General features: G+C 37.9%; 1 protein-coding gene across 5 annotated transcripts; it reads right to left on the bottom strand.

Moving 5' to 3' along the window:
* Positions 1–19,100, bottom strand: LOC307172826 (uncharacterized protein). 5 transcript variants are annotated; one of them, XM_079895492.1, is made up of 8 exons: positions 14,301–14,532; positions 12,860–13,330; positions 7,891–7,974; positions 7,100–7,191; positions 4,731–5,072; positions 3,372–3,716; positions 1,611–1,785; positions 1–1,359 (listed from the first exon to the last, which is right to left on the bottom strand). In XM_079895492.1, the coding sequence occupies exons 2-8, from the start codon at positions 13,054–13,056 to the stop codon at positions 1,101–1,103; spliced, it is 1,494 nt and encodes a 497-aa protein (XP_079751618.1). In that variant the 5' UTR covers positions 13,057–13,330; positions 14,301–14,532; the 3' UTR covers positions 1–1,100. The 5 variants fall into 5 exon arrangements, with proteins under 5 accessions (XP_079751618.1, XP_079751619.1, XP_079751620.1 ...); XM_079895493.1 differs by lacking the exons at positions 12,860–13,330; positions 14,301–14,532 and adding an exon at positions 18,882–19,100; XM_079895494.1 differs by lacking the exons at positions 12,860–13,330; positions 14,301–14,532 and adding an exon at positions 8,847–9,151.
* Positions 19,101–21,459: the final 2,359 nt, after the last annotated feature.

Below are 21,459 nucleotides of genomic sequence, written 5' to 3'. Positions count from 1 at the left end.
TTTGTAGACCGAGGGGCTCTGCTGCCATAAAGCACCTTCTCCTGCCTCAATCCCTGTCTTCACACATCCATGTCAGCCGCCAAGATCAGGCGAGACCCTGGTTTGCGTGCTTTGGAGGCCGGAGGTTACATAAATGAACATCAGAGCCACTGTTCACAGTCACACACTGATTCTGACCAGCAAGCAAAACTGTAAAAATGCCATGTCTGCACCTCTCGCCATCCTCAGCTAATCTCTCCTTTCCTATGCCTGGAACTCCACACATAAGATACATATAGTGACTACAAGTGAAAATGTAGAAGGTATCCTAGAGTAGTGAGAAGGTCTCCTACTTGACTTTCCACCCTGAGGATTTAGTGGAAGCAAGCACCTTTTGTGCAAACGAAGTCACATGGTTAATATGATCATATTTAATTCCTAAGAATTTCATGACAAACTTTGTTACACATTTCATAACATTTGAAAACGTAAAGGTTTCAACTTTAAAGGAAATCAGTTCCAGAATCTTTTATATGGGACTTGACTTATATGCACACAGCAGATAATACTGTAGACGTTTTGTAGAGATCTTGCACCTCCTTGTGGTCGGATTTAGCTAATAGCACCTGAAAATCTGTCATTTATTTCAGCCTTCCACAGCCCCTCTAAATTGATTTCACTACAAAATTGAGGCTTAAAAAATATCTTAATACAAATGCATCTGAATATTCTAGTTACCATATCTGTATTCTAGAATAGGTTCTTGTGTCAATGTGTAATACAAACATTGTATTTTTGTTTGTACCCCCCCCCCCAAAAAAAAATCTTTTTTTGTGTGAAAATACTTGTGTGCCTAAGGCTTTTGCACAGTACTGTACATCAATAAAAAAAAAGACAATGTGCAAGGCTGAGAACACATGTGCAAAGTTTAATCGATTTAATGTATACGTTAAATTGTGATGTCTCTTCCAAAAAATAAAAAAATCTAGACTAACCAGCAATTGAATGCAAGAACTTTTAAATCAAATGTACAGTACAGTTTGTATATAAAATTAAAACATTTTATCAACATCTTTGTGTGTTACACTGGACATGTACTGTCAGCATCACATGCCCTGCACTCAAGAAGTGCTCTTGTTTACACGCCGCTTCGGAGTAGAAGGATTGTTTCCAGAGCCCTTGAGAGCCCGTTTGTGGGATTTTATGAGTGTGTTAATGTTTTTTAGCTTTTGTCTCAGTTGTCTCGAAATGCGATTCCTTGAATGTCGTGTGAGGTGAGCGATTGGACGACTTGTTCGGTTTAAAAACTTCAGGAAGGCCAATACATCCAGTAAATAGTGTCTGACATTCATGTTACCGTTCTGAAGGGTCACCACCCACCTTAAAATAAGATTCAACAAGATCAACATTTTAAATGGCCATTTCAAATTTTTTTTTTTTTTTTTTTTTTTTACCTTTTACTGTTCTTATAAATATGAACATTAGAGATGATACTATTGAGATAAGATAATTAAAGATGGCAAGTGAAAGGTTAATGTTAATGTTTAGATTTATACATGAACATTCAGTCACAATCATAAATCTATAAAACGCTAATCTTTAAACAAATTATAAATGATTTCAGTACTCACTCATTAATACGCTCCGTGTTGTCCAAAAAGAGTAATGTTTTGATTGGAGGATATCCTTTTGTCATGTGGAGAATGAAATCTCTCACATGATTGACCTTCTGTGTTGTGTTTTCGTTCGCCTTGCATAGTGGATTTTTACCCAAGCAATTCTTGTGGAAGCCTTTGAGAAGTTTCTCTGCACAAAAGGTAAAAACACAAAATGTCCATTAACAGTCCCTATAACAGCAACGTAAAATGTTTTAATACTTACAATTAAAATGATGGAAGCTGTGGTTTTAAAATTCTGGCTAATATTAACGAGCCGATTAAGAATACAAATAAAAATGATGTATGCCCAAAAAAGATAAAATGACCAATATTAAAGGGGCTCTAGGTAACTTTTTAACCTTAACTGAACAGCTTCGGAGTCAGTGGAATGGTTATATTACTTATTTCGGGTTGAATGGTGGTGGTTTCGCACCCCCCTGGTGCCCGAGAGCGGAAAAAACTCACTTGCAACTTTGGGACGCGGGTCGGTGTCAGGAAGTATCGCGTGATATCAGGTCTCGCGATGTAACGAATTGCTTGACGGCACTGCACACGTAATTACACGCCCCCATTCAAGCACCGGCTAGCTAAGCAAAGGGCAACGATAGATTTAGTTATGGCTGAGCCTGTAAAAAGAAGCAGAAAGCTAGGAAATCTTTGTCGGAGGACCAACGAAAGAGGAAACGGGAGACTGACCGAGCAATAAGTCAGACTCGAGTAAAGTTAAATATCGGACCGGCTTTTTCAGAATGGTGAGAACTGAGAGAAACAGAAGCCTGCAAAACGGATGCTGACCTGGCTTTATTGCTGTTGCACTTGTAAGTATCTTTGGAATAAACTGTGTTTAATATTTAAATTTCAAGTAATTGTGACCTCAGGATGTTTGCTATTGTCTGTAAAGTTTTTTTATTATGATCGCTGTCTGTTACGGGCTTACTAGTAACGTTACGCTAGATACTATAACTTTGATGTTAGGCATTGTCATTAGCAAACACGTTTGATTTCTGTAGTTGTTTGGCCGTTCCTCTGTCGGTTTTATTTGTGTAACTTGCACTTTTATTTTATGTCACTAAGTCAACGCGTCTGATAATAGGCAATAAACATGTTGCACATATCATGATCGAGCTAGAAAAAACGTTCTGATGTTTTCTTAGACAGGCAAAGGTAACCGTCATTCTACTAGATGAACCTTGCTAATATAACTTTAGACAAATATTAGCCTCCGATATATATTTTATGATCATGCCCACTCTCCCAAAAACAAACAAACACGAAAGCAGTAGTTCGCCTCGTTCATATCGTTCGTTCCCGGTAAAAATACTAGTATGCATGACAACACAATAAAATAAAAAAAATCGCCATCAGTTGGAAAGAAAATATTGCTTTACTTGCCTCGGTAGACATAACTGGTTTTGAAATAGCCGGTTCCTCTGCTCAGCTAGGTTGACAGCTGATCAGCTGGGTTGCTCGTGGCAAGGGGGGAGGGACAACAGTTCGTTTTTACAACAGAGTGTTTGAAAGCATTTACTACCAGACACTAGGGGGAGCTTCGTAGAGAAAAAACACTCAAGAGTTGCCTGGTGTCCCTTTAAATTAAAATGACTAATTAATAAAAAATGATTGAATATAATAAAAATGAGTCACACTTGCTTCAAAGATTAAGACTGTTGTCCCCAAGTAACAGTAATCATGTGATCATGATTAAAATGCTTGCATAGATAAAGTTGTTCTTACCATAATCGAGATCAGAATGTGGAGAGCAGACTGAGTGCTGGGAGACTTTTGTACACATAATGGCTCGAATTCGGCTTTGAAGAACTGCAATCTGTATTTGGAGTTCTTCTCTGACTTTGGCAAGAATTAGACAGTTTTCACATTGACCCTTCATGGCCAGTTCAGAAACTGTGTTGACAAGTTGAGTGGTGGTGGTGGAAGACACTTGATTTGTCTGCATGTGGGTGGTCTGGTTTGAGATGCTATTAGAACAGACTTTTATGTGATCCTTCCTGTCCATGCTCTGTTCCTCAATGGCCTCTTCAGTCTTCAAATCTTCACTTTTGAGAGATTGTACAGGATGCTCTGAAGGTAACAATTCCACAGTAGAACAATTGGTACCAATACATTTTTAATATATACACGCATATACGTTTTTAATATGTACATTATAATGTCGTGATGCCTAAGGATGCTTTTTACACTAGCACTTTTGGTGTGCACCATGGTTCGATTGATGTCAGAAGTTTGGTTCAACTTCATTTGGATGATGTGAACACTGCTATTCGAACTCGGATGTGGACTGTACTTGAGTCTGCTGATATGAACACAATCACACTAAAAGTGAACCGCTATTTATACCGTATGATTAGATAAAACTGATTAGATTTGTCTGTATTCTTACTTTCTGGACAAGTGTGAATGACGCACTGTAAGCAGAGAGAATGTAGATCTCATTTCTTCTCGCCTTCAGCAAAAATAGACTCCCTTGTTCTTTAAAACATTTGCAGTATGACGCTTTGAAAAAACCAAAGGTCCAAAAACAAATTTAAGGCTGCGTTTAAAAATCTATTTTTTTACCCACATCTGACACAGATCGGAATTTGTTAAACACAAAAATATCTACGAGATCCTATTTATTCGCATCCAATCTGAACCACTTCCAAATGTAGTTTTAAATCAAGATACATATCCGATTTCTGGACATCCGATATACGTCTAAACACGAATATCCGATTCACAAGTTTTCAACTGGTCAAAATACCATAATATGCAGGCTACGCACATACAACGAGCGCATATAGCCCAGCACACAGCATAGTTTTGGATGTTTGATATGTTCCATCGCGAATTAAACATTATAAAAGCAGACCAATCACCATATTCCTATGCCTTTAGGTTTGGTGTTAAAATGCCAATGTGAACGCTAAGCGGACCAGGACTAAATGTTTTTTGTTTGTTTTTTGGTCCAGACAAACCGAACCAAGAGAACCAAACTACATGTGTGAACACACCCTAAATGTCATAAAATTATCCAGTAAGTCTTTCATATCAGCATAATAACATTAAATTCATATAAAAATATTACAGATTACTTGCCATTTCCACAGTATCGATCAGTTTCTTCTTTTAATTTGTTGAAAGTAAGTTGAACTGGGTGACTAGCATCTATACCCCCAGACATCTCTGGATCTTGCTGCATGCACCAAAACTCTGACTCGTCTGGGTCTTCCTGCTTCACCTGTACTGGGACTTCCTGCTTCACCTGTACTTGGACTTCCTGCTTCACCTGTACCGGGACTTCCTGCTTCACCTGTACTTGGACTTCCTGCTTCACCTGTACTGGGACTTCCTGCTTCACCTGTACCGGGACTTCCTGCTTCTCCTGTACTGGGACTTCCTGCTTCACTTGTATGATGTCCACACTGAAAGAGGACGAATCTGGGAGTGGAAAGAGAGATGTGTTAAGATTCTCATTAAAGTTCATTGATAAATCATTCATTTACTGTATAAAATGTATCATCCCAGCTATTAAGTGGCCCATATGCACTGTTAAGTTTCAGGAGTGTCAACCTCATTTAAATACGGGAGTCCCCTAAATTATTAGCCTATTCTGTGTGTGTACGGAACACGACTCAATCCAGAAATAATGACGATTGACACCGCGGTAACTGTAGCAGTGTTCTGGTGGCTTGAAGTTGGTATGTTATTTTAGACCAAAGTAATATTACAGCAAACAAAGACTCACCACGTTCTACAATTTTAACCGAAACACCGTTAACAGAACCGTGTTTAGTTTATGCTTGGAAGGCCGATTTGCAGAGCGCACTCTTAAAGTGATGCCATGTTCACTTGTTATATTGTGCCACTTGTTTGGGTTTGGCTCATAAAACAATCTCGTTTATGGAGTATTAAAGGAGACATATCATGCTTTTAAATTGTTCCTTTTTACATATAAATTATACATTTGTAGTCTATATAAAGCGGAACTGCAATGCTTGGGTCTGAATTCCTCATTATTATAGCTCCACAGGCCCCTTTTCTACCCCTTTTCTGATGTGCGTCTGAGAGCAACTCGTTTTGGTGCGGTCTCTTTAAATACAATTGAGACACTTCATACCCCGCCCCCTCTCCAGGTTGCAGAGGTGACACTCGGTTCAACTCCACCCCGGTCGGCCATATTTGTAGTTTGATAGCAGAGATACGATTATCTAGCGGCACAGAAACTTTTTATTCACACGTTATTAACAAAATGTCAACTTGTCTAGACTTGTCCAGCCAGCCTTACATGTTCGAGCCAGAGTCGGAGCCGGAGCGAGATGAAAATGAAGACGACGTACCTGCAGAACAACGTCTTCATATGGATGTATCGCAATGGTGTGTTACTGTATTTACACATGAAACTTTGGTCTTCCGACCTTTTACCACCGTGTCGATTTATTTTGATTAATATGTGCGAGGGAGAGAGAGCAAGACAGCGTCGAGTTTGGAGACGGTGAAGTCTTGTTTACATTTTCGCCTGGCTCCGAAGAGAGAGAGAGTGCGTGCGCGGGACCGGGTCTCTCTCTCTCTGCTCGTTCTTTCAGTTAAACATGCGCCCTGTCACAAGCGCGGCAGTTCATCTACATTAGACGGTGTAATGAAGCGTGTGGGTTACTACATCCAACAACCGAACATTTTAACTTACCCTCTCGTAACTTCTGCATCTTTTAGCTTGGACTCCAAAATTGCAGCGAGAAATAAAAATGGCGGATTGCTCGAAGTGTTGGGCTGGAAGTCAATGTCCTTATTTGGCAGTTCCGCTGCAAATACTGTGACGTAATAGTTCACAAAACGTCATAGATAACAGAAAAATCGGAACAGGTTGAAAAATAAGGCCAAAACATAATATAAAGATATCAACGAAGCACCTGAAGAGAATAATTTCAACTTTTCTGTACTTCTAAACACTCCAAATATACAACAAAATGCATTTAAGGGCTAAAAAAGTGGATTTAGCATGATATGTCCCCTTTAAAGGCGGCAGGGGTGGGTTACGATATTTTTAACTTGTTTTCAATATGAAGCATTTGGATTTATTTTGGTTTATTATGGGCTGGTTCTTGTTCGCTAAGATCTGGTAACACATGAGTCAAGGCTCGTACCTATTTCCATGTGGTTTTCTTGCACTTAACATTCAGCAGAGAGACAAGTCTCTGATACGTGTTTGTTTATAACATATTTAACTAGTTGTTCAGTTTGGTTGCATACACACTGCACAGAATTTTTGTAAATGCGGTTGTCACCACATTCATTTTTCGAGAGTTAATTACTGAATTCTGTGTGTGTAAAGAACAAGATTAAGCAGTAAAGGGTGAATTTACCTAAAGTGTGCACGTGGCCAGTGTCTTCTGGATCAGCATTTTGCTCAATAGCAGGTGCTGGTTACGGAAATGTATATTCAGCCACACAGAAAAATATGTACTTGCCATTTCCATCACCATCTTCTTGCACTTGCTGAAGTTTAAGTGAAACTGAGCTCCAAGGACCAAAACCGTCAGACTTCATCTCCTGTCCTTTGCTAGAACAAAAGATCACATGCTCTCTGAAGAAACTGCAAATAGTTACATATGTGACCCTGGATCACAAAACCAGTCTTATGTTGCACGGGTATATTTGTGTCAATAGCCAACAAAACATTGTATGGGTCAAAATTATAGATTTTTCTTTTATGCTAAAAATCATTAGGATATTAAGTAAAGATCATGTTCCATGAAGATATTTAGTAAATTTCCCACCTTAAATATATAAAACATTTATTTTTGTGAATGGATGCAGCACTATCGTCAATAGAGATGGACAACTTTAAAGGAGATTTTCTCAATATTTCGATTTTTCTGTACCCTCAGATTCCAGATTTTCAAATAGTTGTATCTCGGCCAAATATTGTCCTATCCTAACAAACCATACATCAATGGAAAGATTAGGTATTCAGCTTTCAGATGATGTATAAATCTCAATGTAAAAAAAATTACCCATAAGACAAGTTTTGTGGTCCAGGGTCACATATATCCACAATACATTGTGAAAAACAAACGCGCACAGCCAGAGCAAAAAACACAATGAAAACATGGTCAAATCATCATGCAATGAAGACACAAATCGCATATCTCCCTTGCGTCTTTGCCTTACACAATATCTATAAAGGACATTCATTTAAACAAGGTTCAAATAATCAAGGAAGGCCATTTTCATACAAGAACATTTTTTTTTCACTCACCGGTCGGACAAAATAATCGAAACGTCTGCAGGTGGTCTTGTGAATCCATGCACGGAAGGTGTGGATGTTGCAGTTTTCTCGTAACTTTGAAAACATAAACAAAAAAAAGTTAATTTTACACAGCTGGTGTTAGCGTTGAGCTAATTCGTTAAGGTAATAAACGCGTAAGCTAAATAGCTCAAACTCCACCAAAAACAAGTCAAACCATATATTACCACTCCAAAAGAAAAACGGCAACCATAGCGTCGGTTTTCAGACCCTGTGAGTCGCGCAGTTGTCTCCAGCGTGGAAAAGCAACACCGATGTTTACTCTAGTTTGAGCTCTTGCATGTTCCAGACGTTTTTTTGTCATAGCAACTTCTAATACGGTTTTTCTTTTCCTACCTTTGTTTCCTGTGCCAAGTATTGTTGGTTGAGGAGGAACTACAAAAGGTGGCTGCTGTTTATATGCCATTGTCGTTCAGTGACCATTACAGTAAGCACCTAGCCTCCTGAAACGCGCCGATGACGTGTGTTGTCCGCGCGAGCAGGGTGCGCAGAGGAATGTAAACACAGGGTCCCTACGCAGTGTTCACTGCTCCCTACTCCCTGAACACGGTACATCAGTTGAAGTGGACTTCGGTGAGAATAATCGCTCATTTGGAATGGCCAGCAACGTCAAAGAAAGGCAACAACCGGGTCGCGCAGATTATAACTTAAGTAGCTTGTTGCATTTGTGTAATAAATACTATGGTGAACACATTGGAATTATCAAAAACGAACAAGGTTTTAGAACATTTCAGCGTGATACCTTTTACCATTTGGTCATAAGGCTACTTTAGACAAATTGAGATGTTTAACGTTACCGTGTCTGCGCGGTGCGTGTGCCAGGGCTAGCATCGCTAATCATAACTTACATTAACTTTTACTAGCAGTGATTTTAAATGGATTTCTCCAAATAGCATGCCGAACTTTACCTGTCGAGTAGAAACTTCGCGACTGAGGCATCAGTGGGAAGCACAAACTGTGCTTTTAGCGCACGCCATCGTGTGAAATATTCTCCCAAAAACACTCTGGTCTTGTTTCTTTCTTCAGAGGCCTTTCTCTTCTTGTCATACACTTCGTACACACTTTTTCTCTTGCGACCCTCAGACATTTTGAAAAAACCCGGTGAGAACGGCGAGCTTCAATAGAGCATCACAGTCCCGCCCACAGCCCGAGAGAGCTTATAGGTGCCGGAAGTAAATTTCCCATTCATTTCTCTTTGCGAACATTTTTAATCAAAGAGGAAAGCAGACGAACCACAAATGATCTGAGTGTGTATGCAGTTGAATTATACGCTATCATGATGGCACTAGAATGGATTGGGGAAAATAAAATAGAAAAAGCTTTAATTGGAAGTGATTCAGTGTCAGCTCTGTACAGTCTCATGACAGGTATGTCCAATAGTCATCAGGAGTTACTGTATACAATATTGACAATATACAGTACACAAGAATCAGGCAAAAATCCTCAAATGCGATTCAACTGATTTGGATTCCTATTCATATTGGCATTGTGGGTAATGAGAGAGTAGACAAATTAGCCAAACAAGCTGTTTAAAAAAAGAGAATATTGAAACAAAAGTTTAGTTGTCAAAGTCTGAAGGAAAGAGTATAGTCTGGAAAGAAGCCATTAGAGAAGAGAATGGCACCATCAGTGGGAGACATTTATATGCTATTCAAAAAGTTGGTGCTGTGAAGAATAGGGGAGGGAATAGAAAATAAGAAATAGTTATGACCAGTTTAAGGATAGGTCACAATAATATAAAAGCCACGTCATACGTGATAAGTAAGCACCCAGCTGTTTTTTGTGGCTATTGTCAGGTTACAGAATCTATAGAACATGTGCTTATGAGTTGCATACAATATAAAGAACTGAGGAAAAAGATGATGGAAGAATCAGGAAAAGTTGGAATAACAGGGACAGGAATTAAAGGAGAACTCCGGTCATTTTTTTTGTACATTTGGAGTGCTGTCAGTACAGAGAACAACGACAAAAATCGGTGTTGCCTACACCGTTTTATCCTCTTTTTAAAATTTGCACCCTGTTGACTTCAATGGGGCAAGTTTTAAACCTGCTTTTAGCCTCTTAACATCCTTGATGTGTCATTACAAGTGCACAGCCAATGTGAGTGATTCCTTCAGAGTGAACGCGGGTGAATCTGACTGCAGTAGATGTGAAAGATATGAATAAAAATGATAATTCAGCCAGCGCAAATACCTGTATTTACATCCTGTTTTCGGTCGAAGTCCACAGTAGTCGATTGTCGAGTTCGCGCAGTTAGTTAGTTACCTATGATCACGCGCGTGAACACATTTGCGGGTAACACATTTGCCTAATGCCTACCTATGTTTTATGTTGTCCGCCCGCAAACAACTTGACCCGTTTATAGTTTATATTGTGTAGTTCTCCGGCTAACTCACGTTAACGTTACATCAGTCATTCGGCTAACGTATGCACGATTATTACAGTTAATGATACAGTTCCCACATGTGAACCACAATAAATTAGAAATATAATGGGTTTGTTGATGGACACACACTTGTTAACACTGATGGTGAGGAATTAGCTGCAACATCTCATAAAGTAGCCTAAACTAAATGGAAATATCAAAAATAGCCTATATAAAAAATAACACATATGTAAACCTCTTACATTTTATGAAGGCCCTTGGATCTTCGGGAGTGACTGGCTCTGAAGTCCCTCCAGGAATTCCCTCAGCCAAAAATGCTGCTGCACTACAGACACTGGATGCTATTTAATTTAATATGTAAAATGTAAAGCCTACACCCACGATATGCTCAAGCCTTACCTGATTGAATTATGTTTTTATATTTCATTTTCAGCTGCTGCCATGTTCTTTTAATACCTGCAGGATTGCACCTACATGAAAATTAAAATTAGGTTGAATAACATACTTTTCTTCCAGTTTCACCTCTGATATTATAACAGTTGGGTAAGTTACTTTTATTACTAACTACAAATGACATCTTCAACAGTGTAATTAGATTAATGTAATAATGACTATCTTTAGAAAGTATTGGTCTACTTATTACTAATTACTAAAACCCATATCAACCTCAACCACTTGAACAATACAAGGAGTGACAAGAAACAGCACTTTTAATGCTTTCAAATAAACAATATACAATTGCATGAATTATTCTTGAATTGACCAAAGTGTGTAAAGGGAGAAGGTTACATTAAAAATATACCTTTTAAAATGTATGTTAAATATACAGAATTGTTCTATAGTCTAATGCAATTACATCAGATTTTACTTTAAATTACAGAAGAATTAAGAGTAATCCCTTTAATTAAATTACAGTATTTAGATTACTTGGTAATTAATTACACCCAACACTGTATAATAACAGTAATGTAAACTTATGCATTGACTCGAGCAACTATTTTCTCCCTAGCCAACTCTCTGTCCTTCGCTGCTGCAGCCGATATTTAAATAATTATAATAATTATAATATGTGTTTGTACTCTCCATATGCTTGCAGAAGCACATCCAGTTCTGCTGGTGAGAAATATGCAGACCTCTTTTTGTCTGGCGCTTTTGCCATGGTGACTCATAATATCTGCGCTCCATTGATAATGGCTTTTTATAATTGTGGTGCACGGCACGCGCTTAACTCAGAGTCAGTCAACTCAGAGTTGATTGAACCAACTCATTTCAGCTGTTCTGTAACCGAAAACTCAGCGTTTCCCATCTCAGGGTAAGTCAATTCAGAGTTCAAGTTTTAACTCAGAGTTGGTTGAACCTCCTTTCTGAAACAGGCCCCTGGTCACCAAGCCAGGCCATTATGTTTGTTTATATTGTTCAATAAAGTTCTTAAAAAAAAATGTGTAGAAATAGCTCATTCTAAGGTAATAAAAAATAATGGTTCATTTTGTAAGGTACCAACCACTCAAAACATAGTTATGTATATTATAATGCATTTCTGACAATAGATCCTCATAAATTTTACACACTGCACCTTTAATTGGGATGCAGCTACTAGGTGCTTCTCAAATGAAAGGCTGCATCCTAGACCAGTCCTTCTGAGGCTTCTTAGGCTAGCTCCTCCTAATGAGATGGTTTAGTTAGGTTTATGTCACACATGTTCCCGCTCCCACGGTCACGGCACGAAAAAAATACTATTAAAACATAATTTTGGAAAAAATGTCATATTTTACTTTAATATTAACTAGCGTTTTATTAATGTAAAACAGTAAGGACAACCATCTCTGGTCTCCCAGTGGCTTACATTACTGGCAGTTTAGTGTTAAAGCTGCGCTCAAGTAGTTTTGGCAATTTCTTTCCCTTAAAATGATGAAAAGTAAAAATGCTAAAAAACTTTTTGCTATAATAGAAGAATATGACTTGAAAAGTAAACCCTAGCCCTTCTTCTTTCTCTTTTTATTTTACTTATTTTCCTTTTTTATTATTATTATTATTTTATTGTTTTGGTAATGCAATTTTGCACCTGATTCTACTGTCATTATGTAATTATATATTTTTGTTGCCATGTTGTTTGTACATGACATTGTTCAATAAAAAAAAAAAAGTTTTGGCAATTTCTTCGCTGTTTTCTCGCAGGTTTCTTTTTAGAGCTCCCCCTACAGTTTCGGAATAGATATTTGAGAAAACTGTCGTAAACTCATTGGCAACTCTCCAGACGACAAGCTAAATGAAAGCATGATTTGAAGAATTTGATCTCGATTTATTGGCGAACTAAGTTACACAAATAAAAACGACAGAGGAACGGCCAAACAACTAACGTACAGAAAACAAACGTGTTTGCTAATGACAATACTAACATCTAAGTTACAGTATCTAGCGAAGAACTAGTAAGCCAGTAACAGACAGCGATCATAATAAAAACCTTTACAGAACATCCTGAGGTCACAATTACAAGAAATACAAATATTAAACACAGTTTATTCCAAAGATACTTACAAGTGCAACAGCAAGAAAGCCAGGTCAGCATCGGATTTGCAGGCTTCTGTTTCTCTCAGTTCTCGCCATTCAGAAAAAGCCGGTCCAATATTTACTCGAGTCTGACTCCTTGCTCGGTCAGTCTGCCGTTTCCTCTTTCTTTGGTCCTCCAACAAAGGTTTCCTAACTTTCTGCTTCTTTTTGACCGGTTCAGCCATGACGAAAGTGTGAAGAACTCAATTTCTAATGTTACCTTTTTTCTTATAGCTAGCCGGATCCTGGATGGGGGAGTGTATAGCCGTTTCTCAATACCAAGTACGCAAAGTTCGGACTTGAGTCCTTGGTAGTTCGGACTGACAAGTTCGACTCAGGAGAACGAACTCCCGAGGACGGGAGGACGCGAGTCCGATAATTCTGCAAATGGAACAGCGGCGTACTTGATAGCGTCACTCATGCAGCTCGCTCTGGCTACTCCGGTTATCTCTTTATAGGCTACAAATAAAACGAAATATGTTATAAACCACCACTTTGCCTCTTTTCATTTTCATTTAAAAAAAAATCTTTAACATAATGGCCACACAAATGTGGTTCAGGAAATGCAATTGATTATCTTCACTGCATATTTACAACAACACGAAATATAAAGCACAACCCTGACTCTTTGTTTTCATTTTAAAAATATGATGAATAAAAAACATTATAATATTGATCATTAAAACAAATATTTAGCAAAAAGAGACAGGGTTGTGTCATATAATATGTATATACAGTGAAGAGAATAGGCAACATGCAGACTATAATAAAATATTGTATAGGCTATGTTTTAAATATATAAAATAAAATGACAACCTTTTTTGTTAAATGTCAGTTTTAATGATCAATAATAGCCATTCTAAAAGTATAAGTAGCCTAAAAGGTATAAGAAGCTATACAACAATAAAGCCAACGATTCAGTCAGACATAAGTCAGCTCTCGCTAAAACGTTAAATTTAAATAGACTAACGTTAAATAAAGCTATGAAACTTCACTTTGCTCTCAGCTAAAACGTTTTGCCAGGGAACAAATTATACATTAATGAGACAAATAAAATAAATAAATCGCCTGTTGGATATAGCCTACACAAGACGATTTATATCTCATGTTAGTTAAACCACTAGACTAGACATCCGAGCCACCGGCAAGTCAGCAGCACTAGCCGAGAGAGGCTGTTCTCGGCGGGGTACGAGCGCCGAGCGTCCGATTGCCTGGTTCTCAAAACTCCGAAAACGTCAGATCAAATTTTCAAATAGGCGCTATCTTTATAAATAAACCAAAGATTTGAGCTTTTAACAACTACATTCTCGCCTGAAATACTCTTAAAACTACATTTTGTGACACAATTATAGCAGTATTTTTAAATTACGCGGGGTTTCTCCTCTGCTATTGACGCTTGCTGGTTGGTGTGAGATGCATTCTGGGATACCTGGCTGTCTGAAGTCCGCACAAGTCACCTCTCGATGCATCCTCGGTAAAAGGGGCGGATCAAGAACACATCCGGGGATTCGAACTGGACTTGGCTAGATGTGAACTTTGAATTGGAACAGTACTAGGGCAGCGACTGATGACGTTTCACAAGTCCACAAGAACACAAGTACAGACAAGTTCGCATATTGAGAAACGGCTTATGTGTGCAGTGCCGTAAAGCAATTCGTTACATCGCGAGACCTGATATCACGCGATACTTCCTGACGCTGAGGCCGGCGGCTCGCCGGCGATATTTTTTTTCCCCAGGATGGTAGGGGAAGGCAGAGAATGTAGACGGGCTCTGGGGAAGGTCAGAGCCCGTCTACATTAGAGATGCGCCTTGCCTCGCCTGAAATGTATACGAGAGTAGGCGGCTGCAGTGAGAGGAGGAGTGAAAAAAGCGCAGGCAAGCCGGACAGACTCTTCTCGCAGTGGATCTGGTCTGCGAGATCAAAGATGGATATCGCGGGATTCACGCTCGTGCACAGTGTTGCTAATAAACTGGATGCAATTCAAGTTCTGTTGCTTTTATATGAAAATAAATAAAATGAACAAGACACCCAAAGTACTTGTTATTTAATTATATTCCAAATGTTTATCAATCATTTTTTCTTTAATACATTTGTGTTTTTATTAATTGTATTTTTTTATAAAAATTAAATTGCATAACCCAAAGATATCGCACTGTCAGATAATTTGGGAATATTCACACATAACTACACATAAAACATGATATCAGAGTTTTAAAATCAAACATTTTAAAAGAGATCAATACATCACGGTTGTTTAAACCAATGAGCATTAAGCTGTGTCGTCAGCAAGTCGTTTCCCATCGTGCTTTTGATCAGCGCAGTCGGTGGAGAGCAACTGCGCGCGACTGCAGAATCCGACATGTACGACTTGCGATCGCGAGAGTTTTTTGACATGTATACGTCAGCATGAGATCAGCAGAGCAAGGCGGACCGCACTCGGACACATTTCTAACCGGCATGCATCTCGCGCTGATCACCGGTGATCGGTTCTGCGCAGATTTTGCTCATCTCAAACAAGCCTATTCCAGAGCAAAGAGGCGAAACTCTGTTATGGGTAACAGTCTGTAGATGGCGCTGCGGAGGCGCGTCCGTCATTATGGACTGAAAGCTGCTGAAATCGTTAGCGCCAGTCAATGGCAAAATCAATGCCTCTTCTCACAAAAAGAAAAAAATACAAAAAAAACTTCTCATACACAAATGCACACACAATAGATGGTGTCTGATTAATTAGTGAGATCTTATGGCACCACTTCCATTTTAGTAGGCTACTGTTTATAGTTCATGTGTGCACTTGCTAGATTGCACATCTTTTTTGTACCTTTCCGCCTGTAATAGGAAATTCATAGATTGTTTTTGTTCTTGCCATTGAAACGTTCACTGTGTGCACTTTCACTGAAGATGTTGAAAAAACAAGTTGTTAATATTTTTGTGATATTCTATGTAAAAGACTAACTGTCTTTAGAAATGTTCATTTATAATTTTATTTATTTATTTATTTTTCCAAATCAGATATATGGTGATGTTCACTAATTTCAAAATCAACATTTGGATAAATTTCGTATTACTGTGTGTCTGCCTATATATTATTTCATGAATTTCTGTTATTCATATAACAAGGAAAATGCATAATAGAACATAAATATTGATAGATTAAAGGTTTGCAGTAATTTTATAATTGTATCTTTGCAAACCGTAAGTGGTAGGCTAATGAAGCCGATTCGGTGGGGGACATACCCTTACGAAAAAGTACTATAGGAATCTTATAGTATTTTGGGACAAAATATTATAGTAATCTTATAGGAATACTATAGTAATTTGGGACATACTATAGAAGTACGATAAGACTACTTTAGAAATACTATAGCAGCTTTAAAATATTATAGAGGTATTACAGAACATCACAGAAGTATGTTATGTTCTGTAATACCTCTATAATATCCTAGAGTATTTCTATAGTAGTCTTATAGTACTTCTATAGTAATATTTTGCCCCAAAATACTATTTTCCTAAGGGTAGGCCATGCATAACCAGCACGTCACATGTTTTGTCATTTAACGTCGGTCATCCTCATTAATGTATTTTAAATTGTTTTCATATTTAGATATGACGGCCAGAAAAAATTAAGTTATGTTAAGTTTTTGTTATGTTAAGTTTTTCAGTGCCATTGACTCCCATTATTTTTCGGCGTTTTCCTTCAGTTTTCAGTCCATAATGGCGGCCGTGCCGTCACGTCATGGGGGCAACTGTTGCTATGGAGCGTTCTATTGAGTTTCGCCTCTTGGGCCTAGAGGTCCAGTGGGGTTAGCGGAAGGGGCGGGACTTACCAGCTCTATTCTGATGGTGGCAAAATTTAAATTAAGTATAGATGCAAATTGTACTTTTTGTGATTCACAACCAGAGACTATATTACATCTTTTTTGGCATTGTGATCATACAAGAAAACTTTGGCAGGACATCTGCCAGTTCATTGTAAACATATATATATATATAGACTTTGAGGATGTTTTATTTATTTGGGTTTTTCATTTTTGAGAAGCAATATGAGAATATATTTTTTCTTTGCAACTTAATTATTTTGCTTGCAAAATTTTTTATCAACAAGTGTAAAACTATGAAAGTAACCCCCAATTTTTCTCACTTTCAAGAAGATGTTAAGATTTATATCAAATCCTTATCTACCTCTTGTAACAAAAAGGCAACTAAAAATGTATGAATGTCTTTGAATGTATGCTCATTTTTTGGTGTTTTTGTATGAATATTTTATCATTTTTATTATTATTATTCTATTATTATTATTTTATGTTTTGTGGGGAAAATATTTATTTAATTTTTTTTTAATTGATACTTCCTCGTTTTGTAATTTAATTTGGTTTATTTTCTTGTATTTATTTATTTTGTTTTGTTTTTTTCTTTCTTTTTCTGAATTTAAATGTGATGTAATATTTATCAGTACCTGAACCTCTGGCTTTCTTCTCTGGTTTATGTTTTCTCACTTTTGTATTTTGTAAGTAAATGTTTAATAAAAAAAAAAAAAAAAAAAAAAAAAACAGTCACCTAAAAAAGAAAAAGAAAAAAAGGCTAGTCTATTCTGGTCATCTTTACCGCCAACAAAAGTGAATTATGTAGACTGGCACCACACTCCCTTGCCCAGTGTGTCTCTACTTGTGTGTCATAGGTAGCCAGCACAGCAAGAAATAAACACTCACTCTGACACACACACACAATTACTAATAACATAATAACACAATAATGACTAGTATGTTTAACATGCACTAATATTGTCTATTACTAGCATTCTGTCATTCTATTACTAATCTGTCATTTGAATCATACTGTGGTGTCTTTTCTACAATTGGCTGACTGCGGCTTCATTCATTTGTGATAGCCTATTAAAAATGTTCATGCCTGTGACTTTACTTAAGTAATAATTTGGACGTAATAGTTTCATTAAATAGTTTCTGTTGAGCAGGCAGTATACAAGTTAGGACCAACACATCTCTTGTCACCTCAGGGAGCCTTAATGAACTCTGTTGACTGTTCTGTTAATTGTGCTGCTGTTCTAAGCCTATTTGCTGGTTGGGAAAACTTGTAGCCTATTTGTTAGAGGTGGTTGTCAATGTTACTCCACTGCAGTGTACAATAGTCATTACATGTCTCACTGGTTTCCATACCTAGTTCCCTCTGTGTAATTGTTTGTATTATTTAAATTTTAATGGACCTAGTAACACTAGGTAACTTTTGCTCTCGGGGTCCCCCTACAGTTGGGAAACAGTATTGTCCTCTACTACTGTCGTAAACTCTGTCATCCTACATGCACGTGCATTTGTTGACAACCATGATAGCCCTGAACACTGTAGGAGGAGTTCACATGCAGGTGTTCTGCTTGCGTCGCGTGTGAAATGTCTTCATCCCAGGTAAAGTGGCATATATTTCAGCATGTCATATGAATATAGTTTCATGTTTTTTTTTTTTTTTAAACGCCAAATGATCGCGATGCTCACGTTTACAAGCCAGCGTCATTATAGTAGCCTAGTCTATTGGTTACCGTTTTACTGAATCTATATGATACTTCAATGCAATGTTTGAGTGGTAGATAATAACCATATATCGTCAATATTATAATATCAAGCTACCATAGATGAATCTGCAAATTTTACAAATCGATTTGCATTATAGCTTGAGGCAAGACAAATAAACAAATATCACAGACATGTTAGGTATCCTAAAATATGCTTTTGTACATCTTATATATTTACTTGCAAGAATGTAGCCCCTACCAAACTTGTACACGCCGTTTAGACACAGGCTTTCATTTGATTTTTTTTTTTTCACCTAAAAAACAGAAGGTTAATCATAATACGCTACACCAACATTATTTCGCTACTCTACTATCATTACTTGATTCATGAAGATAAACGGAGGATAAGATAGCTTCCGTAACATAGTCAGGCAGACAACAAAAAAAAACAAAAAACAAACAAGAGATACTATGCAAGCAATATACTTACTAGTCCAAAAGCATGTCAGCCAAGTCCGCATCGGTCGGGAACCCCTCCTCCTCCTTCAGCTCACGCCAGCGAGAAAACGCTGGCCCAATGTTGATCCTCGTCCTGCCTTTAATGCGATCACTTTCTCGTTTCCTCTTTTTGCTCTCCTCCGACAAAACCTTTGCTTTCTTGCTTTTCTGTGCTGCTTCGGCCATGACTATAACATTTGGCAAACAAACGCTAGTTCTTCTTCTTCTTGTTGCTATTTTACGGCGGTTGGCATCCAGACAAACGCTAGTTGGGCTCGCACGTCCGAATTTAAGGAAGTGGGGGTGGGGGTGGTGGTGGAAGTGACGTATATGCCGTAAAGCAGTCGAATTTTGTAGTTCTTTTTGTTCGCGGGTTACTACCCGAAACCCGAAGTTTAAAAATACGATTAAAAACGATACAGACCCCGTCAGGCTATAGCAGACGTGTCATTCAACCTACTGTAAGTCGATGTACCATCACAAGAGACTTGGAAATATATTATGAAGGTTGAAAAGTTACCTAGTGCTAAGATGAGCATGATGATGCATCACTAGTTTTCATTAGTCTAGAATAGTGCACTGCACACAGCTGGGCAAAATAGTGCCGTTTTATTGTACTGCATACATCTTAAACCCAGGCAATGCATAGGCCTAAATATGCTTATGTACTCTAACTCAGTGATTCCCAACCCCCGGTCCCCGGACCGGTGCCGGTCCGTGGACCCGTTAGTATCGGGCCTTGAAATATTCCCAGAATAATGTTTCTTTTTTTCTTTTTTCTTTTTTTATAATAATAATAATTTTCTTTTTTATATGCTTTTTTAAGTGCTATGACGTCATGTTATTTAATCCAAAACCTAAACAATAAATTGATTAAAATGTGTTTCTTTGAGCGCCTTGCGATTGCTTAGCAACGCGTCATATCTGAACGGACTGCAAAAAAGCGCGCTGCGGCTGCACCTGAAGTGACAGGGAAGTGGAGAGATGAGCGGGCCGCGATATTTTTTTCAATGGCTAATTTCATTGCGGACAGTTCTGGTAAAAGGAAAGGCGATGACCAACTCGAAAATAGCGAGAGAGAAAAAGTCACGCTTCATAAATACGATACCTCATACATTAGGTATGGATTTATGACAACAGGCGATTCCGTGGCGCCAAATCCGTTGTGTATTATTTGTGGTGAAAAACTGTAAGCTGGTTTTCGTTCATATTTGTAAAGCAGACCTTTTTAAATTTCGTTTTATTGTATCCTGGAATTTTTGTGCATTGTTTTGGATGCATATGTTTTTGATGGATGCTCAGGAAGAACAGCTGGTCTTGTGCACAGCTACAAATAGCCTATAGTAATATCAATAAGCAGTTCATGCTCACATTAAAATAGTTTTGTTCTCATTGGTCTGATTTGGTATTTTTTGTTAAAGGTTAAAGTTTAATCTCTAATTTTATACTTTTAAAAATGATTGGCTGAAATCACTAAGTTATGTGTTTGCTATTGTATTCTGAAACTGTCTGATTGTTGAAACTGGCACTTATTTTCATACAATTAGCCTTTGTTGTCACCTGTTGGTGTGTGAAAACACTAAGTTGCTGTTGAAGTGATTGTCTTTAGTGGTTCTGGAGAGATTTGACAGGTGAAATGGACTGGTATTTTCATACAATTTGCCATTACTGCCACCTGCTAGTGAGTGAGTGCTGTGTGAGTTGCTTTTGAAGTAGACCTAATTGTATGGCAGTAAAGGGAAATATATTGTGAACCGGTCTGAAAGTTTAAAAAGATTGGTATACAAGTAGCCTTTGTTGCCATCTAGTTCATTATGCAAATAAATGATAGGCTGTTACTGTTTTACACAGTGATATGTTCCAAACGATGCATCTTAAAATTGACAACTGGTCCCTGGAATTTTTTTTATGAATATGCTGGTCCCTGGCACAAAAAAGGTTGGGAACCCCTGCTCTAACTGTTCAGTACTTGAGAGCCACGGCGAGTTTACGAAACGTAGGCTGGTCAGATTTGTACTCCCAAGTTCACATGTTCGTCACAAAATTCCCCCAAACAGCTAAAACTATTCTAAACACGATCTAAACAGGCTATGAAATTGTGAACTTTGAATATAAATCTGAAGACACGCACATATAGCGCTTTTCTTAGTAGGCTATGTTGGATTGACTTCGTTTACTTCTGTTGTAAAGACGATCAAAACAGACTAGCCGACAGTCTGCCATGAACGTGAGAGACGACCACCATTCAACCCGAAAAAAGTCATATAACCATTCCAATGACTCCGAAGCTGTTCGGTTAAGGTAAAAAAGTTACTTAGTTCACCTTTAAGTGATTAATTTACACCAAAACAAAATGGAACATGTAAGTTATGCCTTGTCTTACATTTCATAATGAACTTAGACAAGCTCAGCGCCGACTCGTGTTTTTCAGTTCTTTTTCGTGAATTGGAATGTGTGCAAAGGATAGTGGGTAATTGAAGGACGTGAAGGATACACTTGATGCATCCTTCAAAATGAGCTGAATAAAGGACGCAAAAGGAAGGCTGCCTTCTAAGGGTCCTTAAATTGTT

Source organism: Squalius cephalus (genome assembly GCF_949319135.1).
Source record: "Squalius cephalus genome assembly, chromosome: 15".
In the NCBI taxonomy this organism is placed as follows: domain Eukaryota; kingdom Metazoa; phylum Chordata; class Actinopteri; order Cypriniformes; family Leuciscidae; genus Squalius; species Squalius cephalus.
This window is presented reverse-complemented; position numbering and strand designations above follow the sequence as displayed.

Coding starts and splice junctions, on each gene's coding strand:
- LOC307172826 (XM_079895491.1), bottom strand. CDS start 8,344: ATGGCATATAAACAGCAGCCACCTTTTGTAGTTCCTCCTCAACCAACA. Junction 3,717..4,730: donor TGATCGATACTGTGGAAATG/GCAAGTAATCTG, acceptor TGTTACCTTCAG/AGCATCCTGTACAATCTCTC. Junction 1,786..3,371: donor ACATTCTGATCTCGATTATG/GTAAGAACAACT, acceptor CCTTTTGTGCAG/AGAAACTTCTCAAAGGCTTC.